The sequence below is a fragment of the Acomys minous genome (assembly GCF_964271855.1).
Source record: "Acomys minous genome assembly, chromosome: 7".
Lineage (NCBI taxonomy): Eukaryota > Metazoa > Chordata > Mammalia > Rodentia > Muridae > Acomys > Acomys minous.
In genome coordinates this window covers 125,439,131-125,462,743 of record NC_140488.1, presented here as the reverse complement: position 1 = coordinate 125,462,743, position 23,613 = coordinate 125,439,131, and the positions used below count along the sequence as shown (strand labels likewise).

Genomic DNA, 23,613 nt, shown 5'->3' with positions numbered 1-23,613 from the left:
TGTTTCTCTCCCTCTACTCTGTGGGTTCTGGAGATCAAACTCAAGCTGTCAGGCTCCAAAGCAAGCACTTCTACTGGCTGAGGCATCTCTCAGGCCCTAGCTTAAAATATTCTATATTCAATCTCACATCAGCCTCCCTAGTAGAAGCTGTTACCCCAGAGACCTTGCCTCAAAATAATGGGGAAAAAGAAAAAGACAATTACAAAGTATCACATTTCCTGTGATTACTGGGCAACGTAAACAAAACAAAACAAAAAAAAAAACCTCTTATGCTGTGTAAGGCTTGGCATGTAGTAGATACATAAATGTGACATGGAAGAAAAAGAGGAGAGAAGGGAGGTTGAGAGAGAGGATGGAAATGTTGTAATAACACAGACTGTGGGAAAAGTGGTCCCAATAAGTATACATGAGTATGGCAATGGGAGGAGGTAGGAGTATACATTTATGATGAGTGGCTTGGCCACTGCAGAGGTGATTAGGACACAAGCTTAAAAGGAAGGGATAGTTTGCTAGCTGTGCTCTCTCTGTCCCTTATATACCACAATGGCCAGGCACTGGCCAGCAGAGGGAGTTTACACTCTTCCCTCATTTTTGGACTGACTCCACTTCCTCCGGTCTCACTAAATTTAACAGATTATAATTACAATAATTCTCCCTTCCCTTTCCTCCCTCCAAACCTTCCCATATACCTCTCCTTGCTCTCTTTCAGGACCTAAATAGTTCTAGACCACCTCCTCAAAAACTGAAGTACCACACACGGGTCTATGTTTATATTTTAATATAACAAAATGGGTGATGAGAACTGAAAAGGCAGACCAGCAAATCTCTAAAAAAATATGATGATGATGATGATGATGATGATGATGATGATGATGACGACGACAATGATAGAAACATGGAAGTTGATGATTCTCAAAGAAATAGAGATGAGCAGACACAGAGTTGATTTTCCTCAAAATGCTCAACTGCGGCTGGATAACAGAAATGGGACTAAGAAGCCACCGGGTTGAGCAGTAAGGCCAGGTATCATCTGTGGAATTTAACAGCTACATACTAACTAGCCTCCTTCAACTCAGGTAAGGATTTGAAGTCCTGTATTTTTAGAGTCAGTTGTTCCATTTTTTTCTTATTCCTTTCTCCATGGTAAAACTACAAAATGCCAGCTCCAAACTCGGGTGGATTGATTATTTATTTATTTATTTATTTATTTTTGGTTTTCCTTTTTTTCCCTCTTTTTTTTATTAATTTATTCTTGTTACATCTCAATGGTTATCCCATCCCTTGTATCCTCCCATTCTTCCCTCCCTCCCATTTTCCCCTTATTCCCCTCCCCTATGACTGTTCCTGAGGGGGACTTCCTCCCCCTATATATGTTCATAGGGTATCAAGTCTCTTCTTGGTAACCTGCTTTCCTTCCTCTGAGTGCCACCAGGTCTCCCTTGGGTGGATTTAAGCACCCAATTTATAGGTAAAAGCTGAAAACAAAGCAGTGGATGTTGGGGCCATATGATATAGGAGGAATCCCTTCTGTAGTAGAGAAGATGATGCTCAGAGGGACTGTGGCAACCAGCTGGTAGTTAGGGGGCCTAAAAGCCTTACTGCTCGTTGTCCAGGCATTGGCAATTTATTTTTCTTTTTAAAAAAGATTTATTTACTTTTTATTATGTATAGTGTTCTGCCTACACATACACCTGCAGGCCAGAAGAGGGCATCAGATCAGATCACACTATAGATGGTTATGAGCCACCATATGGTTGCTAGGAACTGAACTCAGGACCTCTGGAGGAGCAGTCAGTTCTCTTAACCTCTGAGCCATCTCTCCAGGCCCTGAGAATTTGTTTTTCAAAAGACCAACAAGAAAATGCTTGTAAAAGCAACAAAATCCAGCGGAGTCAACATTTCCTGATTTCTAGTGGAGTCCAAAGCCTTCCACGGTCTCATGTACTTAGGGCACATATATCTAAGTGTGTTGTATGGTCACCTTTGCCTGCACATGGAGTTGTTGGCTCAAATGAAAACAACCTGTCCTCCTTCAAAGGACAACTCAGCTATGTTTGATTATTACCATTACAGTACCAGGAAGGAAACATGTATGAATGTTCCAGAGTATGGAGAGCAGGAAGGCAAACTGCTTCCTGATGAAGGATTTCAGAACTGACTCTGCCTCTTATTTGACAAGATTTGCCTGTTGCTAACCCAAGGAACTCGTCATCTGGCTCAATTGCTTTTCCTGGCTGGAACTATAATCTGGGGCTTTGCTTTATGAGCCAGTTTGCAGTCATCTCCCCACCAACTGCTGAGATATACTTTTTTAAAAAACCCGAGGACATACCTTGATGGTTGATTACATATAAGGAAATGGTCTACCCTGTTTGACCTTGCAGCAATAGAAAACCTAAATCTGAGTGATTTACAGATAAAAGAGGCTTGGGTTCTTCATTTTGAAAGTCCAAGAATGTGGTATTAGCTTCTTATAATGAGGGTTTTATACTAAGTCAAGTCATGGCAGAAAACGGGAGGGGGCTGCAACTACAAGTAGAAATGGCACACATAGAAGAGAACCCAAAGCATGGTGCCAGGACTGCAACTTGCTTTCGTGAGAACTAATTCAATCTTAAGAAAACTAACCAGGTCTCTTTAAGAATATATTAATGTGGAGAACTGGGAGAAGTGGAGGGAGGGAAAACTGGTTGGGATGTAATAGATGAAAGAACTTTAAACAAAAAAGAATATATTAGTCAATTCATGAAGGCAATACCCCATTACCTATCTCTTTTGTTTGGGGTAGCAGGACTTGAACACTTTGTACATGCTAAGCAAGTACTCTACTACTGAACTACAGTTCCAGTCCCTAAGCACCCCTTAAGGATCCAGTTTCGGCACTGTTACAACAGGCTACCAAGCTCCAGCATGAGTTGGATGAGTTCAGTGTAGCTGGCATTTGCTGCTTTATGAGATTCTTTTTCTCTCTTCCACCCTTCTCTACCCCTTTACTTCAATTCTTTCAATCCCCTAATACTAGATAGGAGAGAAAAAAAGGATAGAGAGGAAAAGGGGGGTCTCATTTTCATTAGACTACTTCCTGCTGATTAGGGTATCAAGTACCTTGGGGCAAGTTTGATCTTCATCATCAGGACATCTAATTTCTTCTTCTTGTTTCTTTGCACATGACTACTTGACAAACACCAACCAGCAACCAGCCCACAGCAGCCACCCCGCCTCTCAGGGCTGTAGCTTTTATATACCCTCTGAAAAGTTTCCAGAATTCCAAATGCCACACACTTGCAGAAACTATCTGCGACTAACAAAACCACACCCCTGCTAGAGCGTGAGGGAAAAAAATAGTCAACTGCTGTGAAACAGCCTCATATCTCCACACCTGGGATTAAAGCGAAAACATATTCCTATAACATTTCTGTGGTTTTTTTTTTTATAGAAACCAAAATTACACAATTCTCACTACAGCTCAGTCCTGTTTGAATTCTATCACAGCATCTGGACTTGGTTAGGGGAACAGGTAAGCAGATCATAGCTAAGATTTTTAGCAAACCTTGGGCCTTAAGGGAGGGGGAATAGGGTGAAAGTGGGAGGGAGGGAGGAATGGGAGGATACAAGTGATGGGATAACAATTTTGTTGTAATCTGAATAAATTAATAAAATTAAAATTGAAAATTAAAAAAGAAAAAGAAAACATCACAATGCATCAGGCTAAGCTCACAGACTGGAGCATACACAAATGGACTTTTCCAGACCAAGGCACCCAGCACAGTTCTAGAGGAACATGGAGGCTCTGCCCTGCCATCACTCTACTATCATGTCTAGAGAAACATGGAGGCTCTGCCCTGCCATCACTCTACCATCATGTCTAGAGGACTCACTGCACTTTGAAAACGTGGAGTTGGGACAATGACCTGAATAGCAATAATATCTATAACTACTCTTCTGTATCTTCCAGAGTCCAAGCAACTATCTTCCCTGTCACCGGCACAGGAGGTCCCAAGGAACCATTATGTAACCTGTTCTTGGGAGAATCTCTTGTTGGTTTCCTACCTCACTCTTTGACCTCATGGTATGCATCTGTAGTCTCCCTTTTGGCTGGGTCAATCCAAATGGGTGGCCTATTAGGTGGTCATCTAGGTGCTGGAATAGAGCTTCCTTCTAATTGGCTGCCTCAGCTTACCCTTTCATTCCATCCGGTATACACTGCAAGTCACAGCTTAATTATGTGTCCAGATCCCATGTCCAATGGAAGGACCGGGGCATCCCTTTGTCTAGGAAGTAGAATGTGGTAGGAGCCCAGCTTCATGCGTCCCTCCCTCTGTTCTTCTTTATCTTTTATACTAGTACAAAAGGGAAACCAGGGAAGGAAGGGCAGAAGAAAAAGCAGGTACATTTGACACCACAAGACCAAAGGACAAAGAGATCCTATCTGCCAGTCTTATATCATATACACTATAGTCCAGATGAAGAAGAAGCTTGGGGGTGTTGGCTCAAAGAAGTTCCAACTGGACAATGGAAGATCAGCCCTACAAATAAAGATATGACAAATGAGATGTTGATCGTAGTCTGTAAGTACTTCTAGGGAAGGGAAGAAGTGATGCCATCTGGGTAACCTGGGGAAAAGTCCACTGAGGCTATAGCAATAGGCTAAATTTGAGTGACATAAACAGCTTGATAATCCCAATTCCTATATATATATATATATATATATATATATATATATATATATATATATATATATATATATAAAACTAAATATATAAGGTAGATATGTTATGAATGGATTATTTTTCTAAAACTGGTTATTTGGAGGTATATATTCATTTTTTTTGTAATTTGTTAGCTACATTTAGAACTTAGAAAAATTGTAGGGGATCTCTGAGGGCTAATGGACATGCCTAGTAATGAAAAAATATTGGCTAAGAACAAATTTACAAACTAGGTTGTCATTTGATGGCAGCTCCTAAGAACTGGGTAAAGAGAAAGTAGTCAGGATTAATGCTGTAAAACTCATCTGTGGTGGGTTAAGCCTCATGGAAATCCCTATTGTATAAAAGTTTGAATTTGCCAAGTTGCCTGACCTAGAACAAATTTATGAGCTATAACTGAGGGAGTGGGAAACCAAAGGATCGTATGACAGTGTGTCTGGAGGCTGGTATGAAAAGGAGAAGGATCTGGTCGGTGGTTATTTTTAAAGAGCATTCATTCATCCATCCATCCATCCATCCATCCATCCATCCATTCATTCATATTCTCTCTCTCTCTCTCTCTCTCTCTCTCTCTCTCTCTCTCTCTCTCTCTCTCTCTCTCTCTCACGCACACGCACACACACACACACACACACACACACACACACACACACACACACAAACACACACACACACAAACACACACCCCTGTGCACTCACATGGAGGTCAGAAATGGACATTAGGTGTCTGCTGGCATCACTCTCCACCTATCTCTCTGAGGTGAGGTGGAGCATCATGTTTCCTTGGCTAGGTTGGAAGGCAGCAAACACTGGAGACCCTCTTATCTTTGTCCCCCTCAGAGTTGGAGTTATATGCATGTAAAGGATTCGTGGCTTGGTTTTGTTTGTTTGAGGCAGGGTTTTGTGTATCCTAGACTGAATTCAAACTCAATATCTAGCCACAGATGAACTTCGGATCCTCCTGCCTCTACATCCTGAGCACTGGGATTAAGGTGTGCAGCACCATACCCAGACTAAGCAGTGTTGAGGATCAAGCCTAGAATTCTGTATTCCTAACAAGCACTCTGCCAATTCAACTGCAATCCCAGACCCTGGTCAGTGCTGGATATGGAGAAAACAGGCTCTTAAAGCCAACAATACAGTGTTGAAGCCAATAGTATAACTCTTGCGGTGACTGTCTGGGTTTAGCTGAACTCAACATATGGCTCCCTTGGCAAACCTTCGCTTTCCATGTGTGATGAGGACCTCAAACCATACCTGCCAAGCTCTTTCTAAGAGGAGCTAATGCCTCTCACGTGATCTTTGCCTTTCCAGATAAATCTGGATCTTTTTTTTTTAAAGTGGAACCTGCGTCTTAAAAAATTAGACCCACAGTGTGTATTTGGGGGTGGGGTGCAAATGACCAGGGCAGGCAGACTCTTCTCTTTGAGACTGGCTGACACGTCTCAATTCCTGTTGCAATTAGTAAGCTACCTATGTAAGTCTGGGAGTAGGCAAAGTGAGGTTGAGTTGCAGTGGCGGAAACAGACATCTTCAGAGCAGGTTTCTAAGTCCCTGTGACTGAGTGGCAAATGTACCACTGTGGTATATTCAGTAGGAAAAACCCTAGGAGAGCCTTAGAGGTGTTCATTTGTGACATGGCACCAACTCCAAAGTACCCATTCAGGGGCCATACACTAGCATGGCCATGCAGCGTCCAGTGATCTGCTTGTTTCTCTTAGAAGAGAAACAGCCTGAGACATTCCTGAACTACCACCCTTCAAAAACACTATCTATCTAAAGACTTACCCTAATCTTTATCTCTTTTGATGACATCAAGGCACTGTTCCTGCTAGTCTAGAGAACAGTCCTAGTTCCCTGTTACACTTCACTGACAATGACAGCATATGCACCTCGCTTCATTAGAGCTCTCAGAATATTCCATTCGGATGCTCAATTGTACTGTCAAGGCTCAAAATAAACAGCAATTGAATCTAGCTTCTCTCATAAATAGCTTACATAATTGCTTTAAAATATGCACCACGAGATCAATGAGCGAGAATACCTTGAGGAAAAGCCACAGAATGCTTGTCACAATGAAGAGAGACTCCGCTGAGTGTTCTCAGGGAGAAAAGTCCACCAGAAATTGCAAAAGGCCTGATGGTGACTCTCCTGAGTCCACGTCCTGGCAGAAAATATGCCAGACTCAAAATCATGCCCAGGTGATGCCTACTGAGTCAAGAAGCCTGCTGTGGAAGAAATGTCATCTGCTTCTATCTATCTTGATCATTGCCGACTGTCCTCTTTTTTGGGTGAATGACTGCAACCTCAGTCACTGGCAAGACAAGATGACATCTGCTGAAACTGGTGGGAGAATGTTTCAGACACCGTCATCCACATGACATCTTCATGTTAATGATTCTAATCATCTTTATACTGTCAGCTCAGCAAAGGGCAGTTCCCAGCTCTACCTCACTGTCACCAACTCACTGACAGTCTAGTTACAGCAATAAAGGCTGGCATAGCAATGGATGCAAAGCTAGCTCACTGGTTTTATAGGCCAGTGGGGTTGAAAAAGGATGCTCTACTTTGAAATTTCAATAATCTAAATGTCACATTAGGCAACCACTTTTCAGCATGAGTTTATGTGACAGGAATGACTATTGTATCCCTAAATTTGAGTTTTCTGCTTCATAAGGATGAAGTTTTAAAAAGGGATGATGGGGGCTGGAGAGATGGTTCAGTGGTTAAGAGCACTGTCTGCTCTTCCAAAGGACCTGGGTTCAATTCCCAGAACCCATATGCCATCTCACAACTGTCTGTAACTCCAGTTCGAAGGCATCTGACACCTACATACCAATGCACATAAAATAAAACTAAATAAAAATTATTTTTAAAAAAGAGATGATGGCTGCTTGTCTAGGGCTGCGGAGATGTCCATGGGGCTCTACAAAATATGCATGCCCCCATGTCCCCTCAGTACTAACAACTTCACTCTCCTGTAACAACGAGCTTCTAGAATGTACCCTATAGATAGAGTCTGTCGAGCATGAGTGAATTCATGACCCCAGCAAAATAAGTCCAGGAACTGAAAGTCAGAGGACCACAACAGAGCCAACTGAGTTTGCCCATTCATTAGAAAGAATGGTCTTGTGTTTACCTTAGTCTTCAAAATCATGTTCCTGTCACGCTAAAAATGACAACAGTGTAAAGGAAAGCATATATTGATTACCTCAATTTAGTAATTCCATAATGGAAAATACACACAGTAACCTCTTGGAATCTGTGGTTGATTGGTTACATGATTACCCTTTGGACACCAAAACCCATTGATATTATGATCATGTCCCTTATATTGTTGTATACTGCTTGTACATGACCTAAGTTCCTCTTCCTGTTTACCAAAAAGTCACCTTTATATTACTTATAAGTAGCTGTCACACTGTTTTGTTAGGGAAAAATTTTTAAGTACGTATATGTTCAGCAAGACACATTTAAAAAACTTGAGTCCATAGTTGGTTCAGCTATGGATGTGGAGTCTGTGGATCCTTCAAAATACCATGTTATGTGGTAAATACTTGCAGTTTGATCTTTTATCTTTTCTTCAGAGCAAATCATACTGCCTCAGTCAGAACTAATGAAATAACAAAACCTAGAGGAGTGGCCAAAGGAGGAAAATCACAGCAAGGGACTTTCTAGACTCACAAAGTTCAGTGAAGAAGGGTACTAAAAGCCACGTGGATGGCCCCTTGTTCTACTCACTCAGCCCAGTCACAATGAGGGCCCTTCAGAAAGCTTGAAGGCCAGCCTTCCTGCCCAGCCTCGAGTCAACAAGAACAGCCACTGTATATTTCATTTCTATTTATCTACCATGATGGCCAGCCCAGGGAAAAGCTTCCAAAATACTGAGAGAATGACTGAAAAATCAAACACACTTGCCAGGCAGTAAATCCTGGAAAAAAATATGAGAAATAGAATGGAGATTGTGATTCTTTGCTTGGTTATATCACTGAATATCTTTTTAGAGGCTCTTCATCAAAATTCTTAGTTTCATTTGGATTCCCAGGGAAATTAACCAGGGTATCAAGATAGTGAGTTGATTTGGTCAGCTGAGGCAAAAAGAACCAGAGTTAGTATTATAGCATTACTTCATAGTTGTGGCTAGAGTTTTTCCCCACCCTTGTAAGTGGTAATTATACCAAGTAGAATGGTTACTAATTACAGGACAATTTACCCACTACTAGACACACTTTGAGACATCTCCCTTCGATCATCAATTGAGTCTGAAGGCCAAGGCCGTACTTTTAAAGCACTTTAATTCCTTGCTTTCTTGGACTCTTTATGTGACAAATGTTATGTTCTATACCTGTTCACCTCTCTTGATATTTGCACCAGAGGTCTGGAGAGTCTAAATTCTGCCTCTTCAGGTTTTTTGGAACCTTGATGTTGAAAGAGTGATCAATAGACCAGCAGGGTCAACATCACCTGGGAATTTGTTAGAGATGCTAAAGCAATATAGCTTTTTAAATAAGCACACCCATTCCTCGAAAAAGCATACACAGCATTAAGTGGTGGCTTGACAATCTACTAGCACTGTAGCTATCCTTCTTGTATATTGGCTCAGGAATGATGATGTATCAAAGTCAATGTGATGGCTTATACTGTTGTCTTGATAAGACCTATAATCACGTTGGAGATCCATCTCTGGGCATGTGTATTAGGGAATTTCCTTCTGGTTCCTGGCTTGAGATATAATATGACAGCTCTCTGAAGCTTCTCTTGCCATGATTTCTCTACTATGGTTGACTGTAATCTCCAACTGTGAGCTAAGATTAAACCCTTTCTCTCATAAGTTATACTTGTCAAATACTTTGTTGCAACAACTGAAAAAGTAAATAATACAGTCAGGTTTAGATTAGTCCAAGAACAGAGCCCTCCCTGGGCCCAAAGAGGCCACAGGCCAGAAAAGGTTGACAGAAGTCAGGCAAATGCTTCACAAGTATAAATGTACACTTAAGTATATGTATCTACATATGCAAATATAGTATATAGTATATAGCTAGCAAGCTGTGTTCTCCATTTTTAGTCTCAAAATGTAATTTTCAGCAACTTTGAATATTGGCTGCTTCTGTACCCCAAGGGACTAGGCTATGCAAAACATGAGGTGTCTTCTTACTATGTAGAATACCCAGGGTTCTTACAGGTTTCCTGGGAATTCCAATGTGTCAGGTACTGCACTAAGTGCTCTATATACATTAAACTCTGGGTAAGTCTCACCAGCTGGTGTATGTATTGTATAATGGGCTTATTCTATGGCAGCCAGAGGCTCAGAACCCAAGTCCATTAAACATTCAAATGTCAGTGCTCTTTTTGTTTTATACCTTCCAAGTCTCATCATGGAAGCCACAATTCTTACAGAATGGGATTTACTGAGATCCAATCGAGGAAGACTTACATTCCCTTCCTTATCAAAGTCCGGTGGAAGTAACTTCACGAAGTTATCAGGGAACACTCCTCTTCTGCCATTGAGCTCTCCTTCCCACCAGCCTACATCGATGCAGTCCTAGAAACAGCAGAAGAGAAAGTAAGAACTGGGGCAGAATGGTGTCCTATCCTGTTGTGGGAGAATAAAAGCTCTTTCCTTTTTTTCCCTTTTCTTTGTGGTGCTAGGGGTTCCACCCAGAGACATATATGTACTAAGCAAATGTTCTACCTTTCAGTTACATGCCCAGTCCAAGGAACCCATTCCTTCAGGGTGCTATCAATGTGACAATTTACTAATATAGCATGGAGTTCAAGGTCAGAAGGGATAATACATGGTACCCACTGAGATTCAAAGCTCAGTTGGAATTTTATTTTTATTTTTATTTTATAATTTATTCTTGTTACATCTCAATGGTTATCCCATACTTTGTATCCTCCCATTCTTCCCTCCCTCCCATTTTCCCCTTATTCCCCTCCTCTATGACTGTGACTGAGGGAGATTACCTCCCCCTCTATACTCATAGGGTATCAAGTCTCTTCTCGGTAACCTGCTGTCCTTCCTCTGAGTGCCACCAGGTCTCCCCGTCCAGGGGACATGGTCAAATGTGAGGCACCAGAGTACGTGAGAAAGTCATATCCCACTCTCCACTCTACTGTGGAGAATGTTCTGACCATTGGCTGGATCTGGGTAGGGGTTTAACGTTTACCGCCTGTATTGTCTTTGGCTGGTGCCTTAGTTTGAGTGGGACCCCTGGGCCCAAATCTGCCTATCATAATGTTCTACTTGTAGGTGTCTAGGACCCTCTGGATCCTTCTACTTTGCCATTCTCCCATGCTTCTCTCATCTAGCCAAAACATGGAAACAGCCTAAGTGTCCATCAGTAGAAGAATGGATAAAGAAACTGTGGTACATATACACTATGGAATACTATTCGGCTACTAAAAACAAGAATTCCCGAAATTTGTGGATAAATGGATTGAGCTAGAAATGATCATAATGAGTGAGTTAACCCAGAAGCAGAAAGACTCAAATGGTATATACTCACTTATATCTGCATATTAACCCAAGGGGCATGTCCCACGAAAGCCTTCACTTACCAGGAAACTGGGACAGAGGGGAGGACATCCTATTGGGACTTAGTTGGAATTTTAGATTCTCTGAATCTAGTTCTTTGTTTGTTTGTTTTAGCTTCATTTCATTTGGTTGCTTTTTTTATATATAGTTTTGCTTTGTTTGTTTTTTGAGACTAGAACTTATGTATCTCAGACTGGTCTTGAACTATGGATCCTTCTGCTTCTACTTCAGGAGTGCCAGGATGTCAGGTGTGTGTAAACCCCTATGCCTAGCTTCAAGTTATCTTTTTTATTTCCTCAAAGATGAGAAAATGTGTATTTTTCCATTTAATTCTAATGAAACAACAGTGTTTCATTAATTGCAAAGGTGGCTTAGAAAGTACCACATGCACAAACATCCTCTTTGAAAAAATGCTATAATGCTCATCAAACTTAAAAAGGGCTTTGTGACAGCCAGCCATGAATAATAATAATAAGAAAAAGTCTCATTTTACTAGAGTTCATTAACACGTAGGTCTCCTTCACCTTCTTTTGATATCAACAGGGCACAGATGTGTGTGTCCATAATGTAGTCCCCATAAGCTAGTCCATTCATTTAGATTTCTTTGACTATTTTCTATTCTATCCACCCATCGAATTCTTCTTGAGTAGCTACTTTGTGTTGTACATGGAGCCAGTGGCTGTGTAGAGGGCACTGAGCAAGGCTTGCAAGAGTTTCACCTTTTCCAGGCTTCCACCCTGAACTCTTTGGGCACTCAGCATCAGGCCACAGGACCCCTCCCCAGTTTTTCCTCTTTGTAAATCATTGGAAGTAAACTCCTCAAGGTCCTCTGAGTCTAAAACCAATTCTATGATTAAAATCAAGACTCAGCCTATGGCAAAGCTCCTCTATTACTTTCCAGTGGCTGCACAGGACTGCACAGTATACACAGTAGTGTCAAGTAAGTAGGAAACCCTTGAGCTAAATAAAATAAAACTGAAAACATCTACCTGAAACTTAAATGAGTAAACATTTTTAAGAAAGTGCTGGCAACACAGACTTTTAAAAGTTATACTCGAAGTAAGATGATGGTCAAGAATGAGAAGGGATTATGCTCAGGGTTGTGGAGAGACCCCATCGCTCCTTAACACAGGGATAGAGATGAGAATAGGAAGATTCAAGCACCAGATGTTGAATTGGAAGGCCATGGATTTGTAGTTCACTTGTGTCTTGCTAGATCAGACATTCCAACAAGGTGAGCTACACATCATCTTTTCTCACTTTTATGCTCCTCAGCCCCTTGCACAATACCCCGCATGATGAATGTGCACATGGATGAAGTCTAACTCTGATATCTGTAATCTCTTGCAGTTCTATATTTAGATTATGCACACAATATGGCCTAACCGCACTACAGGTGAAATGCCCTTCCTCTCCCCCTGTGATACTGGTGACCTGGGAAAACTCTCCCTTTAGAAGAGAATGTAGACTTTAGAGACCACTCTTTGGTTATATGCTGAAAAATCGAGACCTAACCAACACCATCGATCACATACACAAGAAGCGCCAAGTTCAGATTTGCCCAAAGCAAAACAAGGGTTCAAAAGACTTCCAACAAGAGAGAATGCTGATCTTTTTGGGAAATTACAATTAATCCAGGTGAATAGTTTGGTCCTTCCCCTTGTTATGTCACTCTCTAAACAATCTAGCATCAATCCCCAAAGAAGGGATGATGGTAGCACAACTTGATGGCTTCTGAGGTCATTATAAATGTCATAAGTGACACTAGAAAAACTTCCAAAGGAAGTAAAAGAATGGAATCAATCCTTAGAAATTAAGTGCTTCAATCTAGAAGATTCTGCTTTTAAGATTTTCCCATCCTCTCTTTCTGCACGTATCCTTCATAACTTCAAAACCCAACTTAAAATGCACCTTCAGGATGGCCAGTAACATGAATAGCTACTTTTTCCCAACACTCCATTCTGTGTTAATTCATACTTCCCCATACTCAATTCAACTGATATTAAGTGCAAAAACACAGTGAAGTTCTGTAGGTACTATAGATTAAACTTGCAGTCTCATGATAGCTACTCCCAGATCCTAGAGATGGATGTGGAAGACAGACATGCAGTATCCCACAGTATCATTGGGAAATAGTTCTTAACCATATGCTCTGGCATGAAAATCACCTCAAATCTTCATATGTGAGAAGGGGTTGCTATGTGAGGACTGGGCCTTTTCATTCATTTGGCTCATCTGATACTGAACTGTATCCATCAAACACATGGATATATTGTTCAGTGCTACATTCCTTTCAAACTTTCTAAATGGCACAAAACCATTTTTCACTTTAGTTTTAATCAAACAGTACCCCAACCATCATTTTATCTCTTAGGTGATTAAAAAAAAGCATTAAGAATGATTTCAATATGCAAGAGCCTATCCAGAACCACTTGAGAACTGAAGCATCTTTACATGGGGAAAACAGTGCATAACAAGCACATATTCACCATGTCTCCCATCAGCAATAACTGGCTTCAGTGGGTTCCTAAGCTCTGCTCCTTAAGGAAAACACTAGCATATAATTATCATGTAATATAAAGCAAGGGCCAGAAAGCGCAAAGGATAGACATGATCTGTCTATTGCTCTGATGAGTATAAGAATAAACACAAGACCCATGGATGAGATCAGCAAAGGCACAAAAGAAAACTGCCAGGAGGCTGGCAACTAGGGAGAGCCAAGGAAGAAGGATACGGCAGAACAGAGGCCAGGCACTGGATCGGATATGCAGAGAGGGTTGGAGATTTACAGACAACCAAAGCATTTCCTCTAGCAATGAAGCAATAACTTACAAGAAACAAGGGAGAAAACTGATGGCAAAGTGACAAGTGAAAATAAGGCCTTTATAACACAAAGCAGACAAAAGAACTAGGTTTTTGAGGGTACTGATGAAGAGATAGTCATTAATATGAGGACTGCACTTCCAGAAGTATAAAGCAGCAGGGCATTCTATTTATTTGAGGACCTAAAATGTACAGGAGAAAGAGTAATTCAGGAATAGGAGAAAAGCATCACGTTCTCATGGGACTCTCAAGCTGGGAGCGCCATGGAAGAAGCAGACACAGTGAACCCAAAAATCAAGGAAATACTGTTCTACAGGTTTTGGATGGATTTAAAAACAAGCAGGGCCAAGAGAAGCTGGCAAGCTGGGGGGTGGGGGAGGGGGTGGGTAACGGGGCTGAGAAGTGAGACCATGAGAAGGTTAATGGCTAGATCATTGAGTATGAACAAAGGGTAGCAAAAGAGCAGGAAGCTGATGACAGCGGAGAACATCCAAGAACTGGAGCTGAGTGCACAGGCCAGTATCTATTGCAGTTATCTTAGGTCGGAGGCAAAGTGAGACCTAGTAGTAACAGGGATAGAATAGGGGAGTCTGGACTTCTAAGTCCAGAACATCTGCTGGGTGAAAGAGGTTATGTCCTTAAAGCAAGAACCTAGTGAAGTTAGGACTGAAGGTAGTAGCTGACCATTGAGGAAAGCGACAGTGGGAGCAAAATACTGTAATTTATTTCCAAACCTGAGGCACTATTAATAATGAAAACAGGCATAGACCAAGATGACAGCCACTCTAGTGGATTTTCAGAGTCTAATAAGGAGAGAAAGAGCAGCATAGGCCTGTGAATAAAGCAGATGGTGGAAATGAAATAAATAGCCGCCACTATCAAGTGTGTCCCACCTGTCACCTGCACGCATCCCAGTATAGCTATCAATGTAGTCCAATGAATTTGTATATGACAGTGCCATGTCACCATGTCAAAAGTTTGGACACACAGGAGAGATGAAAGCTTCTGGAAAAATGATGTTCAGTTATAAGCTCTACTGGCAGCAAAGAAGGGGCAAGGCAAACTGAAGCCTTAGGAAGACAATGAAAAGATATTCTATTTCTGAAAAAAATAATGTTCACTCTTCCATGATCAAACCCTCGACAAAATGTCAAAAATGGTTTGTCTATGTCTCACAGCTGGGCAGTTTATTCAGCAGAATAGGATATTATTCTTCATGAAATGCAAATGCTAAATTCTTTCTTTTTATAAGAACAACATATCTGAGTCTTGGGAATGCTACAGCCCAATGCTATGCTTTGAGTTAGCTGTTATCACAAATAAGGGAGACATGGTAGCACACAAATTTGCCATTCCATATTTTGTCTGGTATGTTTTAAAAATACGTTTGAGCTAAAATAGAATTCTATCGTTTTCCCTCTTCCCTTTCCTCTCTCCAGCCCCTCTCAGGTGTTTTAAATGGAACAGAGAGAAGAAGAGAAAAAAATAAGCCATGTGGTACAACTAGAACTCTCTAGATCTGTTTCTTGTCACACGAGAAGATCTTTGTAAAGCACAGTGCACTAATGGTTGGTGTAATCATTACTGGGATTGTATGAGCCGACCCAAATATCTAGGGGATAATATGGTCATAGACAAGGTCTTACATGGTCCAGGTGGTCCAAGTTAGCTTCAGACTCACTAGGTAGCTGAGAACGACCTCTTGATTTCCCTGCTTCAGCCTCCCAAGGGCTAGGATTACAAGTTTACAGGACATCACCTGATTCCTGATTCCATAGCTCTGTACGATAGGTAAGTGCTCTACCACCTGAGGTGCAATCCAAGCCCAAGGTCAATTACTTTGTGAAGCTCTACCCCTTACATCATTTCTGGGCACTGATATGTCACTCTTCTTCCCTTCCTCCCAGGATGAGCCAATTCTGGACCCTGGCAAGAGCTCATTCTTGGAAAGGAGACAAAGGGAAGCAAGCCAAGGCTCTAGGGTGTGTCTGAAGGAGGAGGCTTATACCCAGATTTCAATACCATGCCACGGCCTGTTCAGTCATGCCAGCATAGCCTCAGGGAACCTGGATGAAGCACTTTAGTATTCCACATCTCTATTGTGCCAGGGACCAGCTAAGAGCAACAGACACTCTGTTGCCATAGTGACACCCATCTGAGCAGGAAGTACAAGTGAGACTTGATATATCTACCTTGGGTTCATCACTTCAAACCTTGAAAAGAGAAAAATTTGCAACCTGGCTTGTAAATTGATTAAGAGAACATAACCTGATCACATATTGAGCTCCTTTGTCTAGAATGCAATGGGATTTAGTAGACAGTTGGTTCTCAAATCTGGCTGCACATTAAAATTATTTAGGAATTTAAGTGCCCAAGGCCTAGGACAAACCCCACATCATTTAAACCATAAATTGGATTAGGAGAATATAAGAAATCTGTACTTTACAAAAGCTCCTAGGAAATTCTAAAGGCAAGTTGGGAACTATCCTTCTTGTTAGGAGATATTTTAAAAAGCAATGTTAATTCAGATTTTAAAGTTCTGGGGTAAGTCTGAGATTTAGTATTTAATAGCCAGAACATGGAAACAGCCTAAGTGTCCCTCAATAGAAGAATGGATAAAGAAACTGTGGTACATATACACTATGGAATACTATTCAGCTATTAAAAACAAGGAATTCCCGAAATTTGTGGATAAATGGATTGAGCTAGAAATGATCATAATGAGTGAGTTAACCCAGAAGCAGAAAGACTCAAAGGGTATATACTCACTTATATCTGCATATTAGCCCAAGGGGCATGTCCCACGAAAGCCTTCACTTACCAGGAAACTGAGACAGAGGAGAGGACATTCTAGTGGGACTCTAGATGAGAGAATCATGGGAGAAGGGCAAAGTAGAAGGACCCAGAGGGTCCTAGAAGCCTACAAGTAGAACATTATGATAGGCAGATTTGGGCCCAGGGGTCCCGCTCAAACTAAGGCACCAGCCAAGGACAAACCTTAAGCCCCTACCCAGATCTAGCCAATGGACAGAACACTCCCCACAGTAGAGTGGAGAGTGGGATATGACTTTCTCACATACTCTGGTGCCTCACCTTTGACCATGTCCCCTGGACGGGGAGACCTGGTGGCAATCAGAGGAAGGACAGCAAGTTACCAAGAAGAGACTTGATACCCTATGAGCATATAGAGGGGGAGGTAATCCCCCTCAGGAATAGTCATAGGGGAGGGGAATAAGGGGAAATTGGAAGGGAGGGAAGAATGGGAGGATTCAAGGGATGGGATAACCATTGAGATGTAACAAGAGTAAATTAATAAAGGAGGAAAAAAAATAAAATAAAAAATAAATTTAAAAAAAAAAAAAAGAGTTTCCCAGATAGTTTGACTGCTGGTGCTTTGTGGACATACATTGAGTTTGCAAAATGGGTAACTTTTTTTTTTTTTAAGTAAGGGTCTGCCTTCACACCACAGCCACCAAAACCCAATAGAGTGCATGGGTTTTTGCTCTGGCTAAATTGATAAACAGATGGATGGTCTAAAATTTCTTTATACTGTTTTTCTTATGCCATTCAAATGTCATTTTGTTAAAATTTAAGTTTTTAATTTTTTCACTCTTTTACACATGAATACAATGAGTATACCATTCTAATGGTATTATGTATTTATACCATTTTGACCCACATCTTTCCTTCCAACTACTCTTGTGCCCCCAATCCCTCTCAAATTCATTATCTCTTCTTTTAAAAAATATTTTGAATTTATATATTCACTTTACATTCTGATTGTAGCCCCCTCCCTCCTCTCCTCCTGGACCCTCACTTCCACCCTTTTCTCTCTATTCTCCCTTCCCTTGTCCTCAGAAAAGGGGAGCCCACCCCCATCAACCCACCCTAACACATCAAGTCTTATCAGGACTGAGCTCCTCCTTACCCACTGGTCCAGGCAAGGCAGCCTGGTTAGGGTGAAGTGATGGAAAGCAGGCAACAGAGCCCATGTCATAGATAACACTCACTCAACTTACTAAGGGAGCCACATAAAGATCAAATTGCCCATCAGTTAAATATGTGATGGGGGCCTAGGTCCAATCCATGCATGCTCTTTGGTTGATCTCTGTAAGTTCCATGGGTTTATGCTGGTTCACTCTACTGGTCTTCTTGCCCCCTCTGGATCCTTCTATCCTTCCCTCCTACTCTTCCATAGGACTCCCCGAGCTTGGGCTTAATGTCTGGCTGTTGAGTCTCAGCAACTGATTTGATCAGCTGTTGGAGGGGGAGCTCTCAGAGAAAGGTCAAGTTAGGCTCCTGTCTGTAAACATAGCCCAGTATTGTGAAGGGTATCAGCGGTTGGCTCTCTCCTATGGGGTGAGTCTTAGGCTGGGTCAGGTATTGGTTGGTCATTCCCTCATTGTCTCTGCACATCTTGTAGGCAGGGTAAATTTTAGGTCAAAGGTTTTGTAGGTGAATTGGTGTTCCTTTCCTACCACTATAAGTCCTGCCTGGCTAGAAGGTGGTCTCCTAAGTCTCATATCCCCTGCTGCTAGAAGGCCCAGCTAGAGACATCCCCATATCCTCCCTGTAGCCTCCTTTGTTGTCGGTCTCCATCTTGTCTCAGTGATGCCCCCACCTTTGGCTCCCTTTTGTCTTCAGGCCCTAAAACTTCCCCTCCCTACTCTCCTCACATATAATCTCCCCCATATTTCCCTCCCCACACCCTCTCCTATCCAGTTCACTCTCTACTTCCTCTTCCACTGTCTATTCTATTTCCCCATCTGAGCTAGATTCAAGGAGGGCCTATCTTGGGCCCCAAGCATCTTTTGGGTATATATGTCCAGAAGTAGTATAGCTGGGTCTTGAGGTAGCACTATTTCCAATTTTCTGAGAAAACACTAGATTGATTTCCAAAGTGGTTGTACAAGTTTGCACTCCCACCAACAATGGAGGAGTGTTCCCCTTTCTCCACACCCTCGCCAGCATGTGGTGTCACTTGAGTTTTTGATCTTAGCCATTCTGATGGGTGTAAGATGGAATCCCAGAGTCATTTTGATTTGCATTTCCCTGATATTAAGGATGTTGAGCATTTCTTTAAGAGCTTCTGGGCCATTTGAGATTCTTCTGTTGAGAATTCTGTTTAGATTGGTACCCCATTTGTTTGAATTAATTTTGTATCTAGCCACTTTGCTAAAGGTGTTTATCAGCTCTATGGGTTCTCTGGTAGAATTTTGAGGGTCACTTATATATACTTTTATATCATCTGTGAATTGGGACTTGTTCCTTTCCGATTTGTAACCCCTTTATCTCCTTTAGTTTTCTTATTGCTCTAACTAGAACTTCAAGTACTATATTGAAGAGATATGGAGTGAGTGGGAAGCCTTGTCTTGTTCCTGATTCCAGTGGAATTGATGTAAATTTCTCTCCATTTAATTTTATGTTGGCTATTGGCCTTCTGTATATTGCCTTTATTATGTTTAGGTGTTGGCCTGTATCCCTGATCCCTCCAAGACTTATATTATGAAGGGGTGTTGGATTTTGTCAAAGTCTTTTTCTGCATCTAATGAGATATCATGTGATTTTTTCTTTCAGTTTATTTATATGGTGGATTACATTGATGGATTTTTCATATGTTGAACCATCCCTGCATCCCTGGGATGAAGCCTACATGATCATGGTGGATGATGTATTTGATGTGTTCTTAGATTTGGTTTGCAAGTATTTTATTGAGTATTTTTGTATCAATGTTCATAAAGGAACTTGGTAGGTGAAATTTGGTAGGTAAAATCTATCAAGAAACTTGTCCATTTCATTAAGGGTTTCCAATTTTTGGAATACAGGTTTTTGAAATTTAGACCTAATGATTCTTTGGATTTCCTCAGTGTCTGTCCTCCTTTTCATTTCTGAATTTGTTAATTTGGATACTCTCCCTCTACCTTTTAGTTAGTATGGCTAAGAGTTTGCCTATCTTGTTGATTTTTTTTTTCAAGAACCAGTTCGTGGTTTCATTGATTCTTTGTATTGTTCTCTTTGTTTCTAAGTTATTAATTTCAGCACTGAGTTTGATTATTTCCTGCTGTCTACTACTCTGGAGTATGTTTGCTTTCTTTTGTTCTATAGCTTTTAGATGTGCTTTTAAATTGCTAGTATGAGAATCCTCCAATTTCTTTATGAGAGCACTTAGTGCTATGAACTTTCTCTTAGCACTGCTTTCATTGTGTCCCATAAGTTTGGTTATTTTATGCCTTCATTTTCATTGAATTATAGAAAGTCTTAATTTCTTTATTTCTTCTCTGACACGGTGGTCATTGAGTAGAGAATTGTTCAGTTCCCATGAGTTTTTAGGCATCTCTTTCTTTAGGTTGGAGAAATTTTCTTCTATGATTTTGTTGAAAATATTTTCAGGGCCTTAAAACTGAAAATCTTCTCTTTTCTATTCCTATTATTCTTAGGTTTCATTTTTTCATAATATCCTTGATTTCTCGTATGTTTTGGGTCAGGATTTTTTTGGGGGAATTTAACATATTCTTTGACAGATGTATTGATTTCTTCAATTGCATCTTCTATTCCTGAGATTCTCTCTACATCTGTTATATTCTGTTGATGATGCTTACCTCTGTAGTTCCTGTTTTCTTCCCTATGTTTTCTATCTCCAGGATTTCCTCAGTTTGTGTTTTCTTTGTTGTTTCTTTTTCCATTTTCAAGTCTTAAACTGTTATCTTCTCCCCCCCCCCCGTACTTCTTTAAGTGACTTATTTGTTTCCTTTTAACTGCCTCTATAATCTTCAAAAGCACGGTTTTAAGGTCACTTTCTTGTGTTTCATCTGTGTGAGGGTATCCAGGGCTGCTTGCCATGGGATAACGGGGTCTCAAGGTCCCATCTTGCTCTGGCTTTTGTGATTGTGTGCTTACACTGGCCTTTGGCCATCTGGTTGTCTCTGGGGTTGGCTGTTTGTTCCTGGTACTAGGTATATTTCTTGAGGGTATGGGAAGAGCCCTGGGTGAGAGGCTAGATGTTCCTGGATGTACCAGCCCTCCTCAGGCTGGTAGGTATGGTTGCGGACTGGCTGATGGATCTTCAGGAATATCCTACTGTTCTCCTCCAGTGGCTGTGTCTCAGTTAAACCCACAAGCAGAGGATTGGAGTCAGGGTTTCTAACCTGCATGATCCTGAGGACCAGAAGGTCTCCTTAGGAACCCAGGAGTCTTCCACTTGCTAGATAAACTCCTGGAGTCAGCAGCCCTGCCACTTGCTCACTAGCTCCGTGGTCTCTGAGCTCAAGTTTCCCTTCTTGGAGCGAGATCCTGTATGTTCCTGAGGTCTGGCTGGTCTTCTTAGGGAGATGGGTAGAGCTGTTGACCAGAGGCTAGAACCAAGTATCCCCTGAACCCAGGACCTTTTCCCAGGATGGTGGGACTAGCTGGGTGGCCAGAGGCTGGAACTGCTCATTTCCAGACCCATGGGCTCTCCTCTCACCTGGGAAAACAGACACTGACATTTTGTAATCTGCAACATGGCTTCCTGCTCACTTTGCAGTCACTGCAGTCCTGCTACTGAGAAACTGTGCATGTTGGGTACCTCCATCTTGGATCTCCCTACCTCTTCGTTTGAAATTATTATTGTTGCATACCTTGTGTACACACACACACACACACACACACACACACACACACACTATTGATACATGTGCAACAGAATCCCTATTCTTAAGGCTCAGAGAACATTGGAAAGGAGCGATCAGAAAGATTGTAAGAGCCAGGATGCCCTCTGTGAAATAGTACATATTAGACACAAGAAGGGAAGTTATACCCATAGCATTTCAACAATATAGTTGCCTAACTAACACCTGCACAATGACAACACCAATTAATATGTGTGTGTTGATGGGGGGACATTTTACAAGGCCCACTGCTAGATGAAGAGCTACAGGTAATCAATGGCTGCTGAGATCAGGGCCATCAGTTTTCTCCAGGAATGGGTCCCCCTGATGGGTTATTTAACCCCAAGTGGTCAGCCCTAAACACTTGAAAAGTTCTATTCTCAATCAACAGAAGTGAGATCAAGTTAGATAAGAATCAGGTAGTTCGATAAGTTAAGCTTCACCTACAGTTATGCTTACTTGCTGGTCTGTACTTAATTTTAAAGCATCTGTAGTTACAGGAAAAAGTTAAAAGGATAGGATCACATGTTATCAGAAATTATAAAGGTCTTATTTAGTTCAAAGGGGAACAGGCAGCTTAGGACATTGTATTTTCAACCCCCCAAATGCAAAGTAGGTTAAGAATGGATTCACCACCTTGTCCAAATCAAAGAGAAGGCCTACTATATTCAAGACTGCTTGCTAGTGGTCAGATGACTCCCTAGCATAAATTTTCTAGAAATTATCTAGCATGGCTTCTTTTGTGGGCATCTCAGGAGGCTGAGATGTGATTTAAGGAGAAACCGAGGGTTGACCAATTTCAGTATCGCTGTCAAGTGAGCCTCCCAGTGTCTAAGGAGAGCCTCATACTCTCGGTACTCACTCACAATAAAGAACTGCTATTGAACATTACTAATGAGTTTCTTCTACATGGAGCTTGGGAGAGGGGTGCAGAAAAGCTCCATGGAAGCTGCAGCCCAGGAGCAACTCTGCTCTGTTCCTACCTGTTAGCATCTCCCCAAGAGATGCAATTATGCTGTATGGCTGAGACTGTTGTTCAGAATTCCCTGAGCCCAGAAACCAGTTACTAATGTAGGCTCATTCACAGCATGGTTCAGTTCATGAGGTCTCAAAGAGAAAAGAGAACTATATGCGGTCTCCATGTCAGAAGAAATGCTTGCAGACCACAGTTAATTAGGGAGGGGGACCCAGAGACACAAGAAACCGTCCTAACCATGAAAACGGCACAAGCCCACTCAGGAAAATACCATACTCAAATGGTAACATGCACCAAGCTAAAGAAGCATCCTTTAGTGGCTCTAGGAAGCCCATCCACATATAAAAATACCTGGCTTTATTAGGCAACAATTTATATATATTTTTTGGTATTAGTGACTGAATTTTTTGTTTTATATATTGTATAACTAAATAAACAGCAAATAAAATCAGGATGGACATTAGCATATGCTGATGTCTGAAAACTGTACTTAGAAATGCTGCCATACCTTTTACAAGCTACCCAAACCAAACCTGCTTCTTCATATGGTGAGGTTTTTTTTGTTTTTGATTTTATTTTTGTTTTTTTTAAAGGATAACAGGCTCTCAAAATAGCCTGGATTTTGTAATCTTCCCGGAAAGAGTACTGAGTTTTGTTATGGTGGGACAGTTATTTACTGATCAGCCTGGCTAGTCAAAGCTTGGTTGGGGGCTTCACTAGAGTAGGCTAGGGTAGCATGAGTCCTCTGTCTGGATTTCCTACGTTCTCTACTGGCTGCCAGAGGTATTAAGTGCCCCTCATTTTTCTACTATTCGTAAAAAGAACTGTGATGCCTCCCACTCCTGGTGAGTTCTGGGATGCCTATATAGCTCATGTTCATGCTTTCTGTGTGGTCCAATGGGGTCTTGCTATAGTGAGTCT

General features: G+C 41.4%; 1 protein-coding gene across 13 annotated transcripts in view; it reads right to left on the bottom strand.

Annotated features, from left to right (window-relative positions):
* SH3KBP1 (SH3 domain containing kinase binding protein 1) overlaps positions 1-23,613 on the bottom strand; it is a 360,074-nt gene that overhangs the window by 67,432 nt on the left and 269,029 nt on the right. For all 13 annotated transcript variants that reach the window (XM_084788562.1, XM_084788564.1, XM_084788558.1 and 10 more), the window contains one exon: positions 10,144-10,251. In XM_084788562.1, the coding sequence (XP_084644688.1) occupies positions 10,144-10,251 (108 nt within the window). The remainder of the gene's footprint in view (positions 1-10,143; positions 10,252-23,613) is intronic.